The 20824-nt window shown below is 41.9% G+C and overlaps 1 protein-coding gene across 1 annotated transcript; it reads left to right on the top strand.

Moving 5' to 3' along the window:
- Positions 1-217: 217 nt before the first annotated feature.
- LOC119140913 lies at positions 218-4673 on the top strand (the record flags this gene model as incomplete). The annotated part of the gene is made up of 4 exons (XM_037372575.1): positions 218-233; positions 351-478; positions 1328-2383; positions 3792-4673. Coding segments are annotated over exons 1-4 (2082 nt in total), but the record flags the coding sequence as incomplete, so codon positions are not given.
- Positions 4674-20824: the final 16151 nt, after the last annotated feature.

Below are 20824 nucleotides of genomic sequence, written 5' to 3' on the forward strand. Positions count from 1 at the left end.
GGTAATTCGGGCAGGGGGAGATCGAGACCACCGACTCACATACCACCTACCCAAATCGTACCCCAGACCCATTTCCGGACCTTTCTAACCTTTATTGCGCAGAATCGGATATGGGAGGAGAGTATGTTAATGATTTATGGGAAATCTTACGATTATGCCATGGATATTTAATGAATATGTATGAATGAGTTCTATACAAGGTGTATGATTTTGAACCATGGTGTGCGTCGATCGTGAGGGGACTCACTCACGCACCCGGCCGTCCATAAAGAAATGTCTGCTTATCTACATCACATTGGTGTCGATAAGTTCTTCATTCCGAGATTTCGGTAACAGTTTTGGCGACCCAGATGGGACCTCGCTGAAGGAGACCGGAGGAGTCGGGGACCTGATCGGTTCCAGCCGGCACCGAGGATTTCTCGGGGATACCCATCGATCCCCGATCCGTAAGGCTCTTCGCGACGTTCCCTGGATTTTGGTAAGACACTTCTTCTTGTAATTGTAGTAAGTGGGTAGGAGTCCCACTATAATAAGTGTATGGTAAGGAGTGGGTTGGAGACCCACCAGTGGGTTTGAGTCTCACTGAGTAAGTCTGCCTGTCAGACGCGGTGAGAGCTGCGCAGGGTTGGACTATAAGGATCCTTGTGGAAGAGGAAGCCTAGGCGCCTGCCCGTAAGACATAAGCGAAAGCTATTGCAGGGTTGGACGAAAGTGGAAACAAGAGAACCTACATGCTCTAGTGTTCTCTAAGGTAGTGCCTCTAACAAGAAGTTAGGAGGGGTTTTTCTTCTGATACAGAATTGTTTATTGTGTCTGTGTATCGAGAAGAAAATTAAGAAGTGTATAATATTGTGTTTTATGTCTTTGTTTAAAGTAACAATTGTGGAAAAGTGTGAGTGTGGCTGTAAGGGTGAGACGTGCAATTAAGCACGAAAGCGAGTGTGGAGCGTGGATCCGCGGATCGGGGAGACAGAGTTGAATAATTGTGTATTGTACTGTGAGTGATTATACCATGGCATCTAAGTTAACTCGGTTGTTTAAAAGTAAAAGCATGCGTAATCTTGCTGTAAATGATAAAATCCCGAAAAATTCTCCATTGGGATGTTTATTGGCACATTGGGGAGATTTATATGAGGATTTGCCAAAAAGCCAGATGATTGAGTATTGTAATAATTGGTGGCCTCTGTATACATTGGAAAATCAGGAAAAGTGGCCCATAAATGGAACACTGAATTATAATACTATTCTGCAGTTAATGTTATACTGTAAAAGGGAAGGGAAATGGAGTGAAATGCCATATGTGGATTTGTTCTTTTACCTGAGACAGAGAAAAGACTGGCAGGATGAATGCAAGTTAACTGATGGAGATAATTTTGTGATGGCTGTAACTGCTGATAACAAGAAAGTAAAAAGGTGTTGCTCAACTTGTGAGATCGGGAAAGGTTGTTTAAAGAAAAAGATTGTCACTGAGAGTGATGATGGACCAGAATTAGATATATCCCCTCTTAGGAGAGAAAGGAATCAGGGTCGAGAATCTAGGGCACGAGAACAGGCGATTGAACCGGATAGCAGTGGAACAGGAGATGTGGAAGAGAGATTATCGGAGATTGTAATTCATACTCCTGTTTCACGGAGAACTCGGCAACAGACACAGACTATAGCTCCCCTGCGACAGGGAGTTGGTAGTGATGGACCGGTCTATGTGAAAGTACCTTTTACAGCTATGGATTTGATGACTTGGAAGCAGGCAGCAGGAAATTATAGAGAAGATCCTGAAAAAGTGGGCAAGGTGGCAGATACTATAACTAGAACACAGAATCCAGACTGGAATGATTTACAGGTGATCCTGGATAATGTGTTAGATGATACAGAGAAGCAAATGGTATTAAAAGCTGGTAAAGCTCAGGCAGAGTTGGATGTGATGAGTGGAATTACAGGTGGAACAATAGAACAGAATTTTCCATCTGGGGATCCGCAGTGGGATCCAAATAATGTAACACATAGAGAAAGACTGAGACGGTATCAGAAATGGGTTTTATATGGGATTAGACATGCCATGCCTAAATCTCTGAATTGGTCTAAATTATATGAAGTAAGACAAGATAAAAATGAATCTCCCTCAGCATTTTGGGAACGATTAAAGGAAGCTGCCAGAAAATATACTGATTTGAGAGTGGAAACAGAGGCAGCACAAATGCAACTGGCTTTGATTTTTATGGGGCAATCGGCACCAGATATAAGGAAAAAACTCCAGAAACTGGAGGGAGAGAATTCAAGGAGTTTGAATACAATGCTGGAAGTCGCATGGAGAGTATATAACAACAGAGAAAGAGAAGAAAGAAAATCAAGGAGAACAGATTTATTGGCAGTAATGACAGGAACGGTAGACAGAGGAAGGGGCAGAGGAAGAGGACGAGGATTTAATGGGAGGGGAGGTTGTATGCACTGTGGCCATCGGAAATTTAATACCCCCTTAGGAGTAAATCAGTGTGCTTTGTGTAGAGAGGAAGGACATTGGAAAAAGGATTGCCCTAGAAACAAGAGTGTTTCTCACGACCTTGCCAAGATAATGATTTTAGACGACTGAAGGGGACCGGAGGGGAACCCAGCTGAACCTCTGGTTAAAATTTAGCTGGGAGATAAAGAAGTTAAATTTTTAGTAGATACAGGAGCGACATTTTCGGTATTAAATACATGTAAAGGAAAAATAGGAACAAAACCAGCCAATATAATAGGAGCAACAGGGAAAGAAGAAAACCAGGCCATTCCTACAACACCTAGATTTGAAATTTGGAAATAAGATAATTACACATGAATTTTTGTATGTACCAGAATGTCCGATACCCTTGTTAGGAAGAGATTTGTTGTCTAAATTAAATGCACAAATTGTTTTTGATGAAGGAGAACTTTTCTTGAAAATACCCGAGTCAAAAACGGGAGAAATCTTGATGATACAAGAAAGAGTAAAGGAACAAGAAATTCCACCGGAGGTGGATTTGGCAGTGATCCCTACTGTATGGGAAACAGATATTCCTGGTAAATCGAAACTAGCAGAGCCTGTTAAAATAGATTTGAAGGAAGGCGCAGGAACAGTGAGAATTAAACAATATCCAATCAAACCGGAAGTGAGACAGGAATTGAAGAAATTGAGTGATAAATTTTTGGAGTATAACATTTTGGAAGAATGTGAATCTGAGTATAATACTCCTATTTTACCAGTCAGAAAACCCTCGGGTGAATATAGGCTGGTACAAGATTTGAGAGCAGTAAATCAACTAGTTAAGGACATTTATCCTGTAGTAGCAAACCCTTATACACTGTTAACAGCATTAAGGGACACTTATCAACGGTTTACAGTGCTTGATTTAAAAGATGCTTTCTTTTGTATACCTTTGGAAAAAGAAAGCAGAAAACTGTTTGCTTTTGAATGGGAAAATCCTCAAACCGGGCGAAAGATGCAGTTGACATGGACTAGATTACCCCAAGGATTTAAAAACAGTCCAACTATCTTTGGAAATCAATTAGCAAAGGAACTTGAAATGTGGAAACAGGATAAATCAAGAGCTGGGCATTTACTTTTACAATATGTGGATGACATATTGATTGCTACAGAAGAAAGACTTACCTGTATACAGGTGACTATCGACCTCTTGAATTTCCTGGGACTAAATGGATACAAAGTGTCCAGGAAGAAAGCCCAGACAGCCTGCCAGACTGTGATATATCTGGGCTTTGAGATTTCAAAAGGACAACGACAATTAGGAAAAGATCGCAAAGAAGCTATTTGTGGTATACCTGAGCCGAGAAATATTCATGAACTCAGAGCATTTTTGGGAATGACTGGGTGGTGTCGCCTTTGGATCATGAACTATGGGCTAATAGCTAAACCGCTGTACGAGGCCCAAAAGAACTCTCCCTTTGCATGGGGCCCACAACAGCAAAAGGCTTTTGTAGAGTTAAAACGTGCCTTAATGTCTGCACCTGCCTTGGGACTGCTGGATCTAACCAAAGATTTCCAGTTGTTTGTTCATGAAAGGCAACACCTTGCACTGGGCGTGTTAACCCAGAGGATAGGAAGCTGGAAACGACCAGTCGGATATTTCTCTAAACAACTGGACACAGTGAGTAGAGGGTGGCCAAACTGCCTTCGAGCAGTGGCAGCAACAGTGATGCTCATACAAGAAGCTCGGAAATTGACTTTGGGAAGAACAATAACAGTCTATGTCCCACACATGGTGATAACTGTCCTAGAACAGAAGGGGGGACACTGGCTGTCTCCCAGCCGAATGATGAAGTACCAGGTGGTATTGACTGAACAGGATGATGTGATTCTAAAGACAACTAACCTGGTAAATCCTGCAGTGTTTTTAAGTTCCATACAGGAAGAAGGACGACTGGAACATGATTGCTTGGCTGCCATCGAGTATGTTTATTCCAGTCGTGAAGATCTGAAGGATGTACCACTGGAGCGACCAGACTGGGAACTGTATAGTGATGGAAGCAGCTTCATGGAACAAGGAGTCCGATACGCCGGATATGCGGTAACAACAGAGACTACAGTTATAGAAGCAGGAGCATTGGCGAGTACCACATCAGCCCAAAAGGCGGAACTCATCGCTTTAATTCGAGCCTTAGAGATAAGCAAAGACAAGAAAGTAAATATCTGGACTGATTCAAAATATGCCTTTGGGGTAGTGCATGTCCATGGAGCTTTGTGGAAAGAGAGGGGGTTATTGTCCTCTCAAGGATCAAACATTAAGCATCAAACAGAAATTTTATGATTATTGCAAGCAGTTCAAAAGCCAGATCAAGTAGCAATCATGCACTGTAAGGCACACCAGATTGGGAATACAAAAATAATAGCTGGGAATAATTTAGCTGATAGAACAGCAAAAAAGGTAGCAAAGAAACAAGCATTGCAAATGGCAATAATTCCTTCTAAAACAGTAACCCTTCCTAGGGAAAACCCGAGATATTCAGAGGAAGATGACAAATTGAGTCCGTTATTAAATGCTAAGAAAAACTTAGCGGGATGGTGGGTAACTCCTAATGGACAGGTAGTAATTCCACCTCTTGTGATGAGAGAGAGAATTCAAACGAGACATCAGGAATGTCACTGGGGAGCAGAAGCCTTAGTAACATCTTTACGAAAACAAGTAATATCAGTTAAGATGTTGGGAATAGCTAAAATGGTAACTGCAAAGTGTGAAGTATGTTTGAAAAATAATCCAATGATTAAGAAAAAGGTTCAAATGGGTAGACTGAAATCTGGTGTAGAACCTGGAGATGATTGGCAAGTAGATTTTTCAGAGCTACCCAGACAAAATGGGTACCGGTACATCCTGGTAGGGGTTGATACTTTTACAGGATGGCCAGAAGCCCTTCCCTGTCGCACTACACAAGCAAAAGAAGTGGTGAAGTGGTTATTACAAGAAATAATTCCGAGATTTGGAGTTCCTATTGGAATTTCTTCTGACAGAGGTCCACACTTTGTTGCTGAAGTAGTCCAAAGTGTTAGCAAAGTATTGGGTATTAATTGTGACCTACATTTATCTTGGAGACCCCAATCTAGTGGGAAAGTGGAAAGGATGAATCAAACTTTGAAACCACAAATAAGTAAAATTTGTCAAGAAACCAGTCTAAAGTGGCCTCAGGCGCTTCCATTGGCATTATTACGTATCAGGGTACAGCCAAAGAGTGGAACCTCACTCAGTCCTTATGAATTATTATATGGAAAACCATATGAGTCTCCAGAACCAAATCCAAACGTACATGTAAAAGGAAAGCAGGATGTATATAACTATTTGCTTTCTCTAGGAAAAACTCCGGCTGCAATTCGGAGTGCAGTAATTTGGAATAGACCTTTATCCCTGGAAAATTCAGTGCATGATTTCCAACCAGGAGATTATGTCTATGTGAAGACCTGGACCTCTGAACCTTTACAGGAACGTTGGAAAGCACCTTTCCAAGTACTGTTAACCACTTTTACGGCTATCAAGATAGCAGAATCGGATGCTTGGATCCATTATACTCGAGTGAAGAAAGCACCTATTCCATGGAAGATTATCAACCGTGACCCAAACACTTTAAATTTGACTTTGAAAAATGTCTAATTTTTCATATCAGGTTATGATCGTTCTTTGGATTCCATTTGGGTTGGTAGTGTTGGCAGGATCATGGGCTGACTTGGTGGACAGGAATGAAAGACAAATAGAGACAGAACAAGTGATTGAAATTCCCAAACAAACGGCTGAGGAAAATTTGATGGTAGGATTGATTAAAGGATTTGCCAATTTACAAAATGTTATGCAGATCACTGCTTGTTTACCAATACCGAGGGCAGTAGGTGAATCTATTCCATGGGGAATCTTAACCATGAATCTGACCAAATTAGAATATGAAAATGAGACAATGGATTGTAAACAAGAACCTAGGGAAACTTGGGAATTGCAAAAGGTTAAAGTTGGGGAAGAATCACCAGTATATTCAACCATTTGGGAATGTAAAGGATGATTTGTAGCTAAACCGGGATTATATGGAGATTTAGGGAACAAGGGATGGTGTTACTAGCCTAAAATGGCTACAACAAACACCAGTGTATGGATAACCGAGACAAAATGTGAGAAAAAGAATCGAACCCTACAGGAAAAGGAAATAGTTTGGGATTCGGTTTGGTCTATGACCTTATATTCCCATTTTCAGTATATGGCAAAAACTCCTTGGTGTTTTACCTGGGATGGAAAAGTGTTTTCAGTATTACCCTGGGTCAATGATAGATCAACTTCATTGGGAGAAAAGGAGAATAAAATAGTGCCATGGTGGAAATGTGAAAAAGTGTATGATTGTAGCAATGCAGACTTAATAATTCAAAGAATCCCTCCTTTGGCTGCCGCTTTAAAATATGGTTGTTTTTGTCGAGGTCTTAAGAATACTCTCAATCTATCTAGCGCCTATATACCCAGAAGAGGAATTATGTTTAGTTGTAGAAAATCTACTATTCAAAGTCCAGGACATTTAATTTGGGCATTGAGTGATGGAACCTGGACAACTCATCTACCATTAGATGGTAAAGTGAAACAAATAACTTTAGGCGTGCCAACATTGTGTCCGATTTGGAAGAAATCACCGTTTAGAGGATCTCTAGAAAATTTAGAACTGAAACGAACAAAGAGATCTGAGACAAATGATGATACTTGGAATGAACCATCTACAGGAGTGAAAATTGGCTGGGCAATTGAATCACTTTTAAATCCTATAGCATCATATAGAAACAGAGCATGGCTTTATAAGTTAACTGGTCAAGTGGAAAAATTAGCAAACGTTACCAAAAAGGGGTTTAAGGAATTGAATATACAATTACAGGCGACCTCTAGAATGACTTTACAAAATAGAATGGCACTAGATATGCTCCTACTTAAAGAACATGGAGTATGTGGATATCTCAAAGATAAACTGGACCACTGTTGCATCCCCATTTCAAATGTCACACAAGATGTGGAACATGATTTGGATTTATTAGATAAAATTGAAAAAGAAACAGAATCAATTCAAGAAGATATGTCAGAAGACTGGTTAGGGAAAATTTTTAACAAATTAGGAAGGAACTTGAGCTCTTGGATACAATCCCTAATCAAAACTTTGTTTCTGTTACTGATTGTCTTTTTGATGATCATGTTGGTATATGCATGTTTGAAGAAGCAGTTTACCAATAGAATTGCAATCAATCGTATGATCATGAGAGAAGTACCAACCAGTCCACCAAGGTATAGCCCACCACCAAAATATGTTGAAACAAATGATATGTAAATAATGTGAAAGTATTGAAATAATGATTTTCAACACTTTCAAAGGGGGGAAATGTTATAGATTTGCTAATAAGTTAAGATTGATTGACTTTATTTGATTGATTATTTGATTTTATAAAATCAATCATGTAATAGAAATATAAGAGGATAAGAAAATATATTTTAATGAAACTTACAGTTATAGTAAAAAGCGGCTATAGAAAACCCTCTGTACAGCCCCGTACCAAGGCCGGAGGAATTGGTCAGAATCACCTAGTAGGAATGTTTAGAACTTAGATAACAGACTTAAGATTTGAGATGATTGTTTATATGTAACCTAGGAGGATGTATTGAAATGTCAGAATATGAGATGAATGGAAACCGGGGAGAGTCGACTGGAACAGCTTGTAGTTACCTGCCAAGAAACCGTGAACTTTAGTAAAAGGTAATTCCGGCAGGGGGAGATCGAGACCACAGACTCGTATACCACCTACCCAAATCGTACCCCAGACCCATTTCTAGACCTTTCTAAGCTTTACTGCGCAGAATCGCATATAGGAGGAGAATATGTTAATGATTTATGGGAAATATTATGATTATGCATGAATATTTAATGAATATGTATGAATAAGTTTTATATATGGTGTTTGATTTTGAGACCTGGTGTGCGTTGATAGTGAGAGGACTCGCTCACGCACCCGGCCGTCAATAAAGAAGTGTCTGCTTATCTACATCACATTGGTGTCGATAAGTTTTTCATTCTGAGATTTTGGTAACAGACCTAACCATGGACACTATTGCACAGGTAATCCATTAATGTGAAACATGCATCACAATTAAGCGAGCCAAGCAGTTAAAGACTCTGTGGTTTGGAGGGCTATGGCTGAAATATAGATATGGGGAGGCCTGACAGATTGACTATATCATACTCCCAGAAACCTGCCTGTGCAAGTGCCTTGTACTTACAATGGTGGAAGCAACCACTGGATGGCTGGAAACCTACCTTGTGCCCCATGCCACTGCCCAGAAACACTATCCTGGGTCTTGAAAGACAGGTCTTGTGGCGACATGGGACCCCAGAAAGAATTGAATCTGACAACAGAACTTATTTCTGAAACAGTCTCATAGACTTTTGGGCCAAAGAGCAACTGGATGGGTATATCACATTCCATATCATGTACCAGCCTCTGGGGAAAATTGAACGATATAACGGACTGTTAAAGACTACACTGAAAGCAATGAGTGAGGGGATTTTGAAACATTGGAATAAACATCTAGTAAAGGCTACCTGGTTGGTTAATACCAGAGGATCTGCTAGCTGAGTTGGTCCTGCCCAATCAAATGTTTTGCGTACTGTAGAGGGGGATAAAGTTCCTGTAGTGCACCTTAAAAATATGCTTGGGAAATCAGTCTGGATCATTCCTGCCTCAGGCAAAGGCAAATCCATTCATGGTCTTGCTTTTGCTCAAGGGCCTGTGAGCATTTGGTGGGTAATGCGGGAGGATGGGGAAGTTTGATGTGTGCCTCAAGGGGATTTGATTTTGGGTGAAAACAGCCATAAATTGAGTGACATTAATTGTAACGTAGTACTGTATGTTGTCTTTTGTGTTGATGGTAGAATTTGAACCAGAGCTCCAGAGAGACTGGATAATCTTGTGGCATCCATTTCTACCATCTTTAGATTTGAACCTTATTTCTCTTCAACTGCCACACCAACAAAGATTGGTGAAACTAGATCAGCACAGATGTAATAGCATTAGAGCTGGCTTAACATGGGACAATTCAGCACCTCATACTGTTCTCCTTGCCCAGAAAGACTGTTATAACAGATGGAGCCCAAACATCATGGACTAAATGAACTCAATGGTTTTTAGAGGGATGGTCCATAGACTAAGGGAATTATATCTGTGTATTTATATAAAGGACAGGAGAAGCGATGACAATATATTGGAAAATGTAGCATGACATAAATTGTATGGAATAAGGGGTGGATACTGTTATGGTTTTGGCTGGGATGGAGTTAACTTTCTTCTTAGTAGTTAATATGGTGCTGAGTTTTGGCTCTGATGTGAGAACAATGTTGATAACTGCACTGATGTTTTTAGTTGCTGCTTGGTAATGTTTATACTAAGTAAAAGGATTTTGTGGTTTCTTGGGCCTTGTCAGCCAGAGGGCTGGAGGGGCACAAGAGACTGGGAAGGGACACAGCCAGGTCAACTGACCTGAACCAGCCAAAGAGGTATTTCGTACCGTGGGATGTCATGCTTTGTATATAAACTTGGAGGGTTAGCAGCTGGGGGGGGATCGTTACTCGGGGCCTGGCTGGGCATCGGTCAGCGGGTGGTGAGCAGTTGGCCTGTGCATCACTTGTTTTCGTTTCTCCCTTTGGATTTTATCCTTTTCCTCACCTTTCCATTATAATTGTTGTTGTTATTACCTTTTTTAATTGTGCTTAAATTATTAAATTGTTCTTATCTCAACCCTTGAGTTTTACATTCCTTTCCAATTCTCCTCCCCACCCCTCCGTGTGTGTGTGTGGGGGGGTGAGCAAGTGGCTGCATGGTGCTTGGTTGCCAGCTGGGGTTAAACCACAACAGTATGCAATAAATGATCTCACTTCTTCAGTGACTTGGAGTCCATGCCTTCATATGCCACAAATACCTTTCCTGTAGTATGGTCACGTTTAGTTGCCATGGAGCTATTACAGCTAGTGTCTGTAATAAACTAACCAGAAATAATTTTCTCCACAAAGCAAGAGAAGAGTAGGGGTTTTTTTTTGCTTAAAGAGTATGTTATAATGAGCTACATTAGGATGAGACAGTGTATTGGGTCTGGCTGGGACAGAGTTAATTTTCCCCCTAGCAGTCCTTATAGTGCTGTGCTTTGTATTTGTAGCTTGAAAGGTGGTGATAACACACTAATGTTTTGGCTACTGCTTAGCAGTGCTTGAACAGCATCAAGGCTGTCTCTACAACCCCTCCCCTCCAAAGGCCAGTAGTCTAGGGGTGGGCAAGGGGTTGGAAGGGGACATAGCCAGGACAAGCTGACCCAAAGTGACCACATAATGTTGTGATCAGGATTAAAAGCTAAGAGAAAGGAGCAGGAGGAGGAGGCATTTGTTATTAAGGCATTTGTTTTCTAGAGCATGTACTGAGGACCTACTTCCTAGGAAGTGGCTGGAAATCACCTGCTGGTGGGAAGTAGAGAATAAAATATTTTTGTTTCCCTTTACTTTCACGTGCCCTTTGCTTTTCGTTATTAAACTGTCTTTATCTCAATCCGTGAGCATTTTTTTCCATCTTATTTTCTCACCCCTGTTCTGCTGAGGGGGGGTGTGAGAGAGCAGCTTGGTGGGCACCTGGCATCCAGCCAAGGTGAACCCACTACAGACTATTGGAGGAAAATATATTTTCCTAGGTCCTTGTTCCTGGACTGTTCAAACTCCTCAGATTTTGGCTAGCACAGCTCACGCTAAGGCCTGGTGTATGCTAGGAGCAGTGCCATTAAGTCAAAGCAAGAGCACCACCTAGACAGGACAGATGTCCAGAAAGAGCTAAAAGGCCATTATGCAGCTATTATCACCTGCAGCTGGCTGTCTCCTGCAGCCATCATCTTTGCATATTGATTGTCTGGCAGTTTTGTCAGAATCTGCTGACTTATGGAAATAATATAGACCAAACTTCCAATCTGGTAGGTATAAATACGTCAGCCTACCCAAAAATCTTTTGAAGCAGATCCAACAGCAGCTGGACTGATGAGGCTTTTGTGCTTCCTGGTGTGATACAAGGGACACCTGCACTGTGATGGAGGAGGAAGGATGAGCACTTTCACCGTTGGCTAGGTAACTATTTTGCTCATAGGTGCACAAGTTATGAGTGGTGAGTTGCAAGTTATGAATTAGAGAACTTGTGAGTTAGAAGCCTCATTAAGTGATGATTTAGTGAATTAATGTGTTAAGACTAGCCTGTACAAAGGAGATTGAGCCCTTTTTTCTTTTCTTTCCTAATGAGCTCATAAAGTTTAATTTACAGGGTACATTGTTCTGTAAATTTGAGATCTAAATGGACAGTGACAGTGAGTTAGTACATTTGTTAATGAACCAGGCATGTTTTCATGGTAATCCCTTCCCATATCATTAACATTTCTATCACAACAGAGACAGTGTCCCTGTGTAAGTCACTTAACAGTACAATGATGTGTGAAAACTCTGGTGATTGCAGGGCTGTCATTCCCCTTGATTCCCTGCTCCAACCCATATTCCATGATCTCCATCAAAAGGGTTCTATCCTTCAAATTGAAAACCGCTACCTCCCAATGCACCACCTAGTTCCACACATAACTTTCCTCTTAGCCTTTTATGTACAGATACCAATGTAAGAAATGGTCCAGCAATTCGTGTCAATAGAGGGTTTAAAAGGTAAACATTGGGACCTGGATCTAGGGAACAGGAGAACAAAGGAGTTTCAAAATGGCTGTTAACTATTGCACCAGACGCTACACAAGTCTCTGATATCCAGCCAAGAGATTACCAAATAAGGAAGAAAAGGAAACTGAAGGAGGACTGGAGGACAAAGCCTGGGAGGAAGACTGCAAGCCTTCAGCCCAAACGACCCCCAGAGGGACCACCGACAACTGATACACATGCGCCAGTGGAAGGGGTCGAATTCCGGAAACTAATTGTAATAACTGTTATAGTTTACCTGACCAATTAAATGACAGAGACTGGCCAATTAGAAAATTTGATTTATTAAAGCAAGCGACAAGTAAGCAAAACAGCGCTGGGCGGCCGGGGAGTATCCTGCTCCACCAACGGCGCACAAATTCAAGCAAGCTGAGCAGCTCTTTTTATCTTCACCGAGGTCGCTTCTGACATCTTCAGTACGCCCCCTCTTGTCAGACAGGACGTTCCCATGTTTGGTGTAGCAAGATAACATTGTGGACATGTCTCTTCTTGTTAAATAGGAAGTTCTTAAGAGCACCACAATGGGTTCATTCTTCTTGCTTAATTTGGTTGATCAGCAAATTACCTTTAGTTACTTATTACAATAATCTGCCTTTCTTAGAAGTAGTGATGAATATGTATTAGCCTAGGAACATAAGAACCAGCCGCCCGATGTAACACGTGTGTGTGTTAGAGGAGCCCTGACTCCCCGCGCACCCAGCGCTGTTTACTTGCCTTTTTTTAACCCCATAAATAAATCATATAAGCCTAAAAATTGACTCGGAATTTATAACAATTTGGTGACCCCGACGTGATCCTCTTGGGTCCCGAGACTGTGAACGGCTAAGGGAGGTGCCCCCACCCTGGTTTTGTTGTAGCCCTTACCGGGAGCAGTGCGGAGCCCAGCAGGATTACGAACATAAAAGGCAAGTAAAGAACAAAGAGCTCTCCCCTCCTCCGGTACCCGTAATTCTGCACGTGAAGATCCAAATGAAGATTTATTGTTTCATGAGTATACAGTTTGGTTGGGTGGATACAGTTGTGTGACTGTGTGTAAGGGTGTGACTGAGACGGAACTCAGTTCCGAAGCGAGTATGGAGGTCTTTTAACCGCGGTTCCGATATCCCACGAGGGACTTGGCCAGTGAAGGACCAAAGCGATTGTTCTGAGTGTTCGTGGGTGGGATAACACTCGCAAGACACCTTTAGATACAGGCACAGCCAGGAGTTAGGAGCTTTTTGTATAAAAGATTCCAGTAATGGGTCAGGGACAAAGTAGATCCTTAGACTCAGGAGGTTCAAGGAGGGGCCTCTGGTTTAAAAGGGGAGGAAAATTGCCAGACATTCCACTGGATAGTCCCTTAGGGCGAATGTTAAGATATTGGAATAGCTTAAGAAGCACTAAACATAAGGACAAGGCGAAAATGATTCAGTTTTGTATGGTTAAATGGCCAAAAGAACCCTTAAGACCCCATGTATTTTGGCTGATGTTCGGGTCCACGGAGGACTGGGTCTGTCAGGCTTTGAACATTTATGTTAATAGCAGAACACCCATGGATCCGGAAGAGAGCAAGTATGCTGCGGCCTGGTTGGGACTAACAGAAGCACCTGCCACTCTGATATTTAATTTAACTACAAAAAAGGAGGGTGAGGAAGATAAGGAGGAGTGGGAGCCCCTTGATAATTTACCCCCTCCATATAACCAACCCTCCCCAACTGCACCAACCCCTAGCCCATCCCCACCTGCCCGAAGGACAAGGAGTCAACAAAGGAACAGGGAAAGGGAACAGGAAGGGGCTGAGGATCAGAGGGGTTTATACCCGCTGCGGGAGACTCCCTTGGGAGGTAATCAGGGAGGAACAGGCTTTGTGACGGTGCCCCTCAATACGTCAGATGTGAGGAATTTTAAAAAGGAAATGGGTAATTTATTGAATGATCCTCTAGGGGTCCCAATTCCTGGGACCCAACACGTACGTGGGAGGAAATGCAGTCGATTTTGGGGATCCTCTTCACAACGGAAGAAAGGAGAATGATTAGGCAAGCGGGAATGAGAATATGGGAGAGGCAAAATCAAGCCGGACTGCCCGGAGATACAAAGTGGCCGAATGTGGACCCTAACTGGGACCATCAAATGGCGGCAGGACGACAGAAGATGAGGGATCTTAGAACTATAATAATTCAAGGTGTCAAGGAAGCGGTACTGAGGGGACAGAATATTAATAAAGCCTTCAATGAACACCAAAAGAAAGAGGAGTCCCCAACGGAATGGCTGGAAAGGTTAAGGAAAAGCCTCCAAATGTATTCTGGCCTGGATCCAGATTCACTGGGGGGGGGGGGCGCTATTGAAAACTCAGTTTGTGGCAAAATCATGGGAGGATATACGGAAAAAGAGAAACTGGATAACTGGCAAGAGAGGGGATTGGAGGAATTGTTGCGAGAGGCTCAAAAAGTCTTTGTGAGGCGTGATGAAGAAAGACAGAAAGCTAAAGCAAAAATTTTTGTGGCTGCTATCAGAGAAAGCCAGAAGGGAAAGGAAAAAGGAAAAGATAAGGGAGGTAGCTTAGACAACAGACCGAAAAAGAAGGACGGGAACTTCCCAGCTTGTTATTATTGTGGGATGAGAGGACACTTGCAGAGAAACTTTTGGAAGCAACAGAAAGATGAGAAAATGTTTAAGGAAGATTAGGGGTGTCAGGGGCTATACCTTCTGGGGACCCAAACATCTACAGACCCCTTGATAAAGTTATTAATAGGTCCCCACAAGAAAGAAGTTTTGTTTCTGGTAGATATGGGGGCCGAAAGATCGACTATCTGGAATATACCAGATGGACTCAAAAGGGGGAATAAGCAAATGTCTGTGGTAGGGGCAAAAGGGGAATCCTTCCCTGTGTCAATACTGGAAAACGTTGAGGTAGAATCTGAGACCTATGTGGGTCTTAATGATCTTTTACTTGTTCCAGAAGCAGAATATAACCTATTGGGGAGGGATTTGATTATCAAAATGGGCTTAAAGCTTAGAGGGGAAAATGGAAAAGTCCGGTTATATACATTAACAAAAGAAAATGAGGGAAATACAGATCCCCGGGTATGGTATAAGGAAGGGGAACTGGGAAAGATGGAAATGGAACCCCTAATGGTAGAAATAACAGAACCCCAGAAACCTATAAGAGTAAACCAGTATCCCATTCTGTTAGAAGGAAGGAAGGGATTAAAACCAGTCATAGATCGGCTATTACTAGGAGGGACTTTAGAGCCATGTATGTCCCCCCATAATACACCTATATTACCCGTAAAAAAGGCTGATGGGACATACCGATTAGTCCAAGATCTAAGAGCTGTGAATCAAAGAACGGTGACTAAATTCCCAGTAGTGGCAAATCCTTACACACTATTAAATCATTTGACCCCCCAACATACTTGGTATAGTGTAATAGACTTGAAGGATGCCTTCTGGCCATGTCCATTAGAAGAAAAATCCAGGGACTATTTTGCCTTTGAATGGGAAGATCCAGAAACAGGAAGGAGACAACAGTTGCGATGGACAGTATTACCACAGGGGTTTTTACCGAGTCTCCTAACCTGTTTGGACAAACTTTGGAAAAATTATTACAATCTTTTGAGACAGAGGGGGTGTCGCGACGGAGGGAAGACACAGTCACTCAATATGAGTGATCAGCAGACTTCCTTTATTGTCTCTTACAGTCACCTTTTATGCCTTCTTATAATTAGCTCATACATATTACAAAAGTTAAGCTCATTATTGGTTAGTTGCCTAAATACCAAGCCCGCCCCTTGTTTCTCTTCTGTAGTTTTCTGTTCCCACCTGCAACATTCTTTTCCCACCAAAATCTTCCTGTTACTGTGTAACAAGGACAGCCAAGGATAGTGTATTTTTGCTTTACTTCAGATAAGCTGAGAGCGATGTGCATTTTTGTCCAGCCATCTGGACTATGTCTATGTGACCCTTTTCAGCTAGCCAGTTATCCACAATTCCCCCGTTTTTATTTTGGGCGACATAGGCTTGGTTGACCATTTTCAATAACAGCGTTTTAACACAGGAAAATACACAGCCAACTTATAAAATCTCAGTTCAGAAGTATAATTCCTGAAATACTTGAAAAATAAAGTTAGCTTGAAGCTTTAATTTAGATGCTCTTTCTGTTCCAGTGATATAAAAAGTTTAAAAAATTCAAAGGTAATTTTAAAGTTCTGAACATGGACTAATGCAAGCTCAAAACCCAAAAAGAAACCAAACTGATGTTTGACTAGGAATATTTGTAAATATTTTAGTGGAAAATCCCTGACCATTAACAATTTTCTGTCCAAATAACAACTGCCCTTATGCAACCAATCAGTCCATACATTTTCTGAAGAATACCTCATTGATATCAAAGAATTAACAAAGGGGAAAAATTAGTTCTAAGCTATATACATTCATAAGTGGATTTTTCAATAGTTACATACAGATTTACACACTAAGCCATAATGGCTTGTAGGTGATACACACAAGAAGAGTACATTGCTTATCTGTCTGAATGTCTATGCTAAATTTGACAACTGTGCCACAAGCCAAGCCTACATGGATGCTGTATGTTATGCACGTTCCTTAACAAACAGAAGTATAATAGACAAATTCCCAAGACCTAGTCCCCAACCTAATTATATTATTTTGTGGCCAATTAAGGAAAATAACACAAATGTGCATATCTACATGTGCACACACCTTTTAGTTCAGAACCAATCTGTGATAAAAGGCCTTAGCCTTATGGCATCATCGAATCTTAACGAGTACAGTAATTAAAAATGCAGTCTTACTGTAAGTGCGATTTATGCTGACATTCCCTCAAATGCTACACGTGGGTATTTCTCACTCAACTGCCTCAAGTTAAAATAGTAGTATTTGTTAATATGTATTAAAAAATCATTAATTCTCTACAGTAGCAGTTGACTTCCATAACACTATGTAAGCAAAAGAGGCTTAAGATGGGTTTTCTGAATACTAACAATTTATTTTAGACTGTCTAAACTCAGGTCTTGAAAGATTTCACTCTGCCAGACGTAGAAACACTGTTGCACTCCAGTTGTGATATCCCTTTTCCCAAGTTGTCACATGCACATCTCGCTCAAGCAACATTATTGTTAAAGTTTCTCTCTGCTACATAAAAGCATATTGCACTTGTAGATATAAAATACAGCACCCTTACTTAGATTATTACCTTATTACCTCATAACTCTTAGTATACCTTCTATCTCTGATTTCATCACTTCAAAAATTCACCAGAAGCAGATAAAACCACAGCCTCAGACTAAACTACACCTTAACTGCTGATTCAAATAAAGGCATTCTCTTCAGATATGCCTAATGCTTACAAATAATTTTGGCTGGTTTTGATCAAAAAACTATTATTACAATAATGATCAGAAATAATAATCCCGTTTGCAAAATGCCTTTAAGCCAGCCTCCTAGTCCCAACCAATTTCCACATTCAGAATACAGCATAAATACAGAATACAGAATAAATTATCTCCATCAAGGCAAAAGGCTTCTCTTTAAGCACAGAGATGTTTGCTAGTTCAAGGCAGAAACCCATTTCTTGTAGGGGACATCTGAAGCACTTTTTTTTTTTTTTTTTTGAGTGAGTTGTAATCAATTCCGTATTTTTCCTTGAGAAGCTTAAGCTGTTCCTCTTGTTTCAGGAGTGTTTCCAACTCTGATTTGTCGAATAGGTCCGTATTTCCCAAAAATATCATACATTTCCTCCGCTGTGATTTTATACGGCAGGTTCCGAATATAAAGGATCCGATTGACCTCTGGGGGCAGCCGGATGTCAGCTCGCTTGGCCGCTTGCATCGCCATGGCGCCGATCGGAGCGGGGGGGGGGAGGGGGGTGCCGCCTTGGAGAGAAACAGCGGCCGGGAAGGGGCCTGCCGGGCCGCACGCCGCCGCTCGCCGCTGCCGCGGGGGTCCCGGATGCTATCCCATACGCTAATGACCCGGGTAATTCCTTTTTACAATCTATGTCCTGAACGCTCCGCTTTTCTAAAAAGCATATGAGCGAATCGTACGTCGCTTGTCTCTCCATACCTTCGTCAGCGCTGTTGCAGCCTTTGCGAGACTTCGGCGACGCGTGGCCGGCGGGACCCTCTGTAGGTGCTCCCGAGCGCGGGGACTGTGCCCTTCCGCCTCCTGCGCTGCTTTCAGGACCGGTACCCGAATCTCCGTCGAACCGTGGCTCGCAGGTTCAGCCCTCTCTAGGGTCCCTGTTCGGGCGCCATTTGTCGCGACGGAGGGAAGACACAGTCACTCAATATGAGTGATCAGCAGACTTCCTTTATTGTCCCTTACAGTCACCTTTTATGCCTTGTTATAATTAGCTCATACATATTACAAAAGTTAAGCTCATTATTGGTTAGTTGCCTAAATACCAAGCCCGCCCCTAGTTTCTCTTCTGTAGTTTTCTGTTCCCACCTGCAACATTCTTTTCCCACTGCGATCTTCCTGTTATTGTGTAACAAGGACAGCCAAAGACAGTGTATTTTTGCTTTACTTCAGATAAGCTGAGAGCGATGTGCATTTTTGTCCAGCCATCTGGACTATGTCTATGTGACCCTTTTCAGCTAGCCAGTTATCCACAAGGGGGAAGTGAAGTTACTACAATATGTGGAAGACCTACTAGTGGCAGGAAAAAACGGGGATGATATGCGGAAAACCACTGCTAAACTACTCAATTTTTTTGGAGAAAAGGGACTGAAGGTGTCAAGAAAATATAATACCGTGTTTTGGGTTTGTAGGGAGTATTGACTCTGACCAGGGGACACATTTCACATCTAAAGTGTTACGGGACTTAACTACAGCCCTGGACATTAAATGGGAATACCATACTCCCTGGCATCCACAAAGTTCAGGACAAGTTGAGAGAATGAACCAAATGATTAAACAACAATTGGCCAAATTAATGATTGAAACCCAACTGTCTTGGATAAGATGTTTGCCATTGGCATTATTGAACATTCGGACTATACCCCACAGTGAAACAGGTATCTCACCATATCAGATGTTATATGGGATGCCGTATTCCAAGGAATGCCATTGGACTATTCTTTGATAGAGAATTATGAGAGCCAGAAATATGTAATTATGATAGGGAAGCAATTACAACAACTGAGGGAAAAGGGAATTTTAGCACAAAACGCCCCGCTGGGGTTTGCTATTCATGAAATACAACCAGGAGACAAGGTCTTAATAAAAACCTGGAAGGAAGAATCATTAACTCCTCGATGGGAGGGACCGTACCTTGTTTTACTTACTACTGAAACAGCTGTGAGAACAGCAGAAAGAGGTTGGACCCATGCCTCCAGGGTAAAGGGGCCAATAAATACCAAAGCTTGGAGGGTTGAATCCACTCTTGGGGAATTGAAACTGAGGCTGAAGAGGGACTAATGCTCCAGCAACGTGGCTCTGCATGAATTAAAGGGCACCAGATAAAGAGGACAAGCCTAAAGGGAGGAAAGGGAGAAGGCAAGACTGGGGCAGGACCCTCCACTGCGGTGTGTATAGTCTACCAAGGGAGGCAACCCCTATGGGTATTGACTACCGAGTAAGAGGGCCTCGACTGAACTTCTCCCGCACTAAGGTTACGCTGTCCTGAGAAAATAATATGAAAATCCTTTAAAACTATATAAAATTATAATTAGTTTTCCAGGAGCTGGATCACCCCAAAAGGCTGAATGGTAACACAAGCCCAGATCAATCCTGAAGGCGGCCCAACCCCTTGATTGCAGATGTTTTCCATACCCTCAAGATTGGACGGCACAAGGGATAAGAAATGCTATACTTTCTGGTATTGTTTTTACAGGGACAACTGAGCCATGGGCATGAATGGGAAAATAACTTTTTCACTCTGGGGGAGGAGGTGGCCAAGGGCTTTAACCTTAGTAACTGCTGGGTTTGTGGAGGACCAGGGGGGGAACTGAAAGTTGGCCATGGGCAGCTGGCCCGGTTGAACCTAAGTGGTGGGTTAGTAATTTGAGTGAGGTTCATAATGGGACACAGTTTTGGAAAGAAGAAGGAGGCCCGTGGCAATTACACTCGTCAGATCGGGGCCTATACTGTGTAAAACGAACAGGAGCGGTAGCGGTAGGAAAAAACATTTGCAATTGGACTCTGTCTCCTGGGTATGATTGTATCAATCCTGGATGTAGACCTATAATGTGTTGTAATAATACTGTTATTTATATCTTGTATGATACCTTGCTTTATATTATTGATATGCTGAATAATAAATAGTACTCAATTTGTGATGACTCCGATAGAAAAGAAAGGTAATGTACCCATAATGATGCTTAAGAAATGGACCCCCCAAGAACCGAATGATGAAATCCAGTTGGTACTAGCAAAAGTTGAAGAAGAGACACAAATTGAAAATATTAAAAAGAAGATGCCGATTTAAGAAATGGTCCAGCAATTCGTGTCAATGGTCCAACAATTCGTGTCAATAGAGGGTTTAAAAGGTAAACATTGGGACCTGGATCTAGGGAACAGGAGAACAAAGGAGTTTCAAAATGGCTGTTAACTATTGCACCAGACGCTACACAAGTCT

Source organism: Falco rusticolus, chromosome W (genome assembly GCF_015220075.1).
Source record: "Falco rusticolus isolate bFalRus1 chromosome W, bFalRus1.pri, whole genome shotgun sequence".
Lineage (NCBI taxonomy): Eukaryota > Metazoa > Chordata > Aves > Falconiformes > Falconidae > Falco > Falco rusticolus.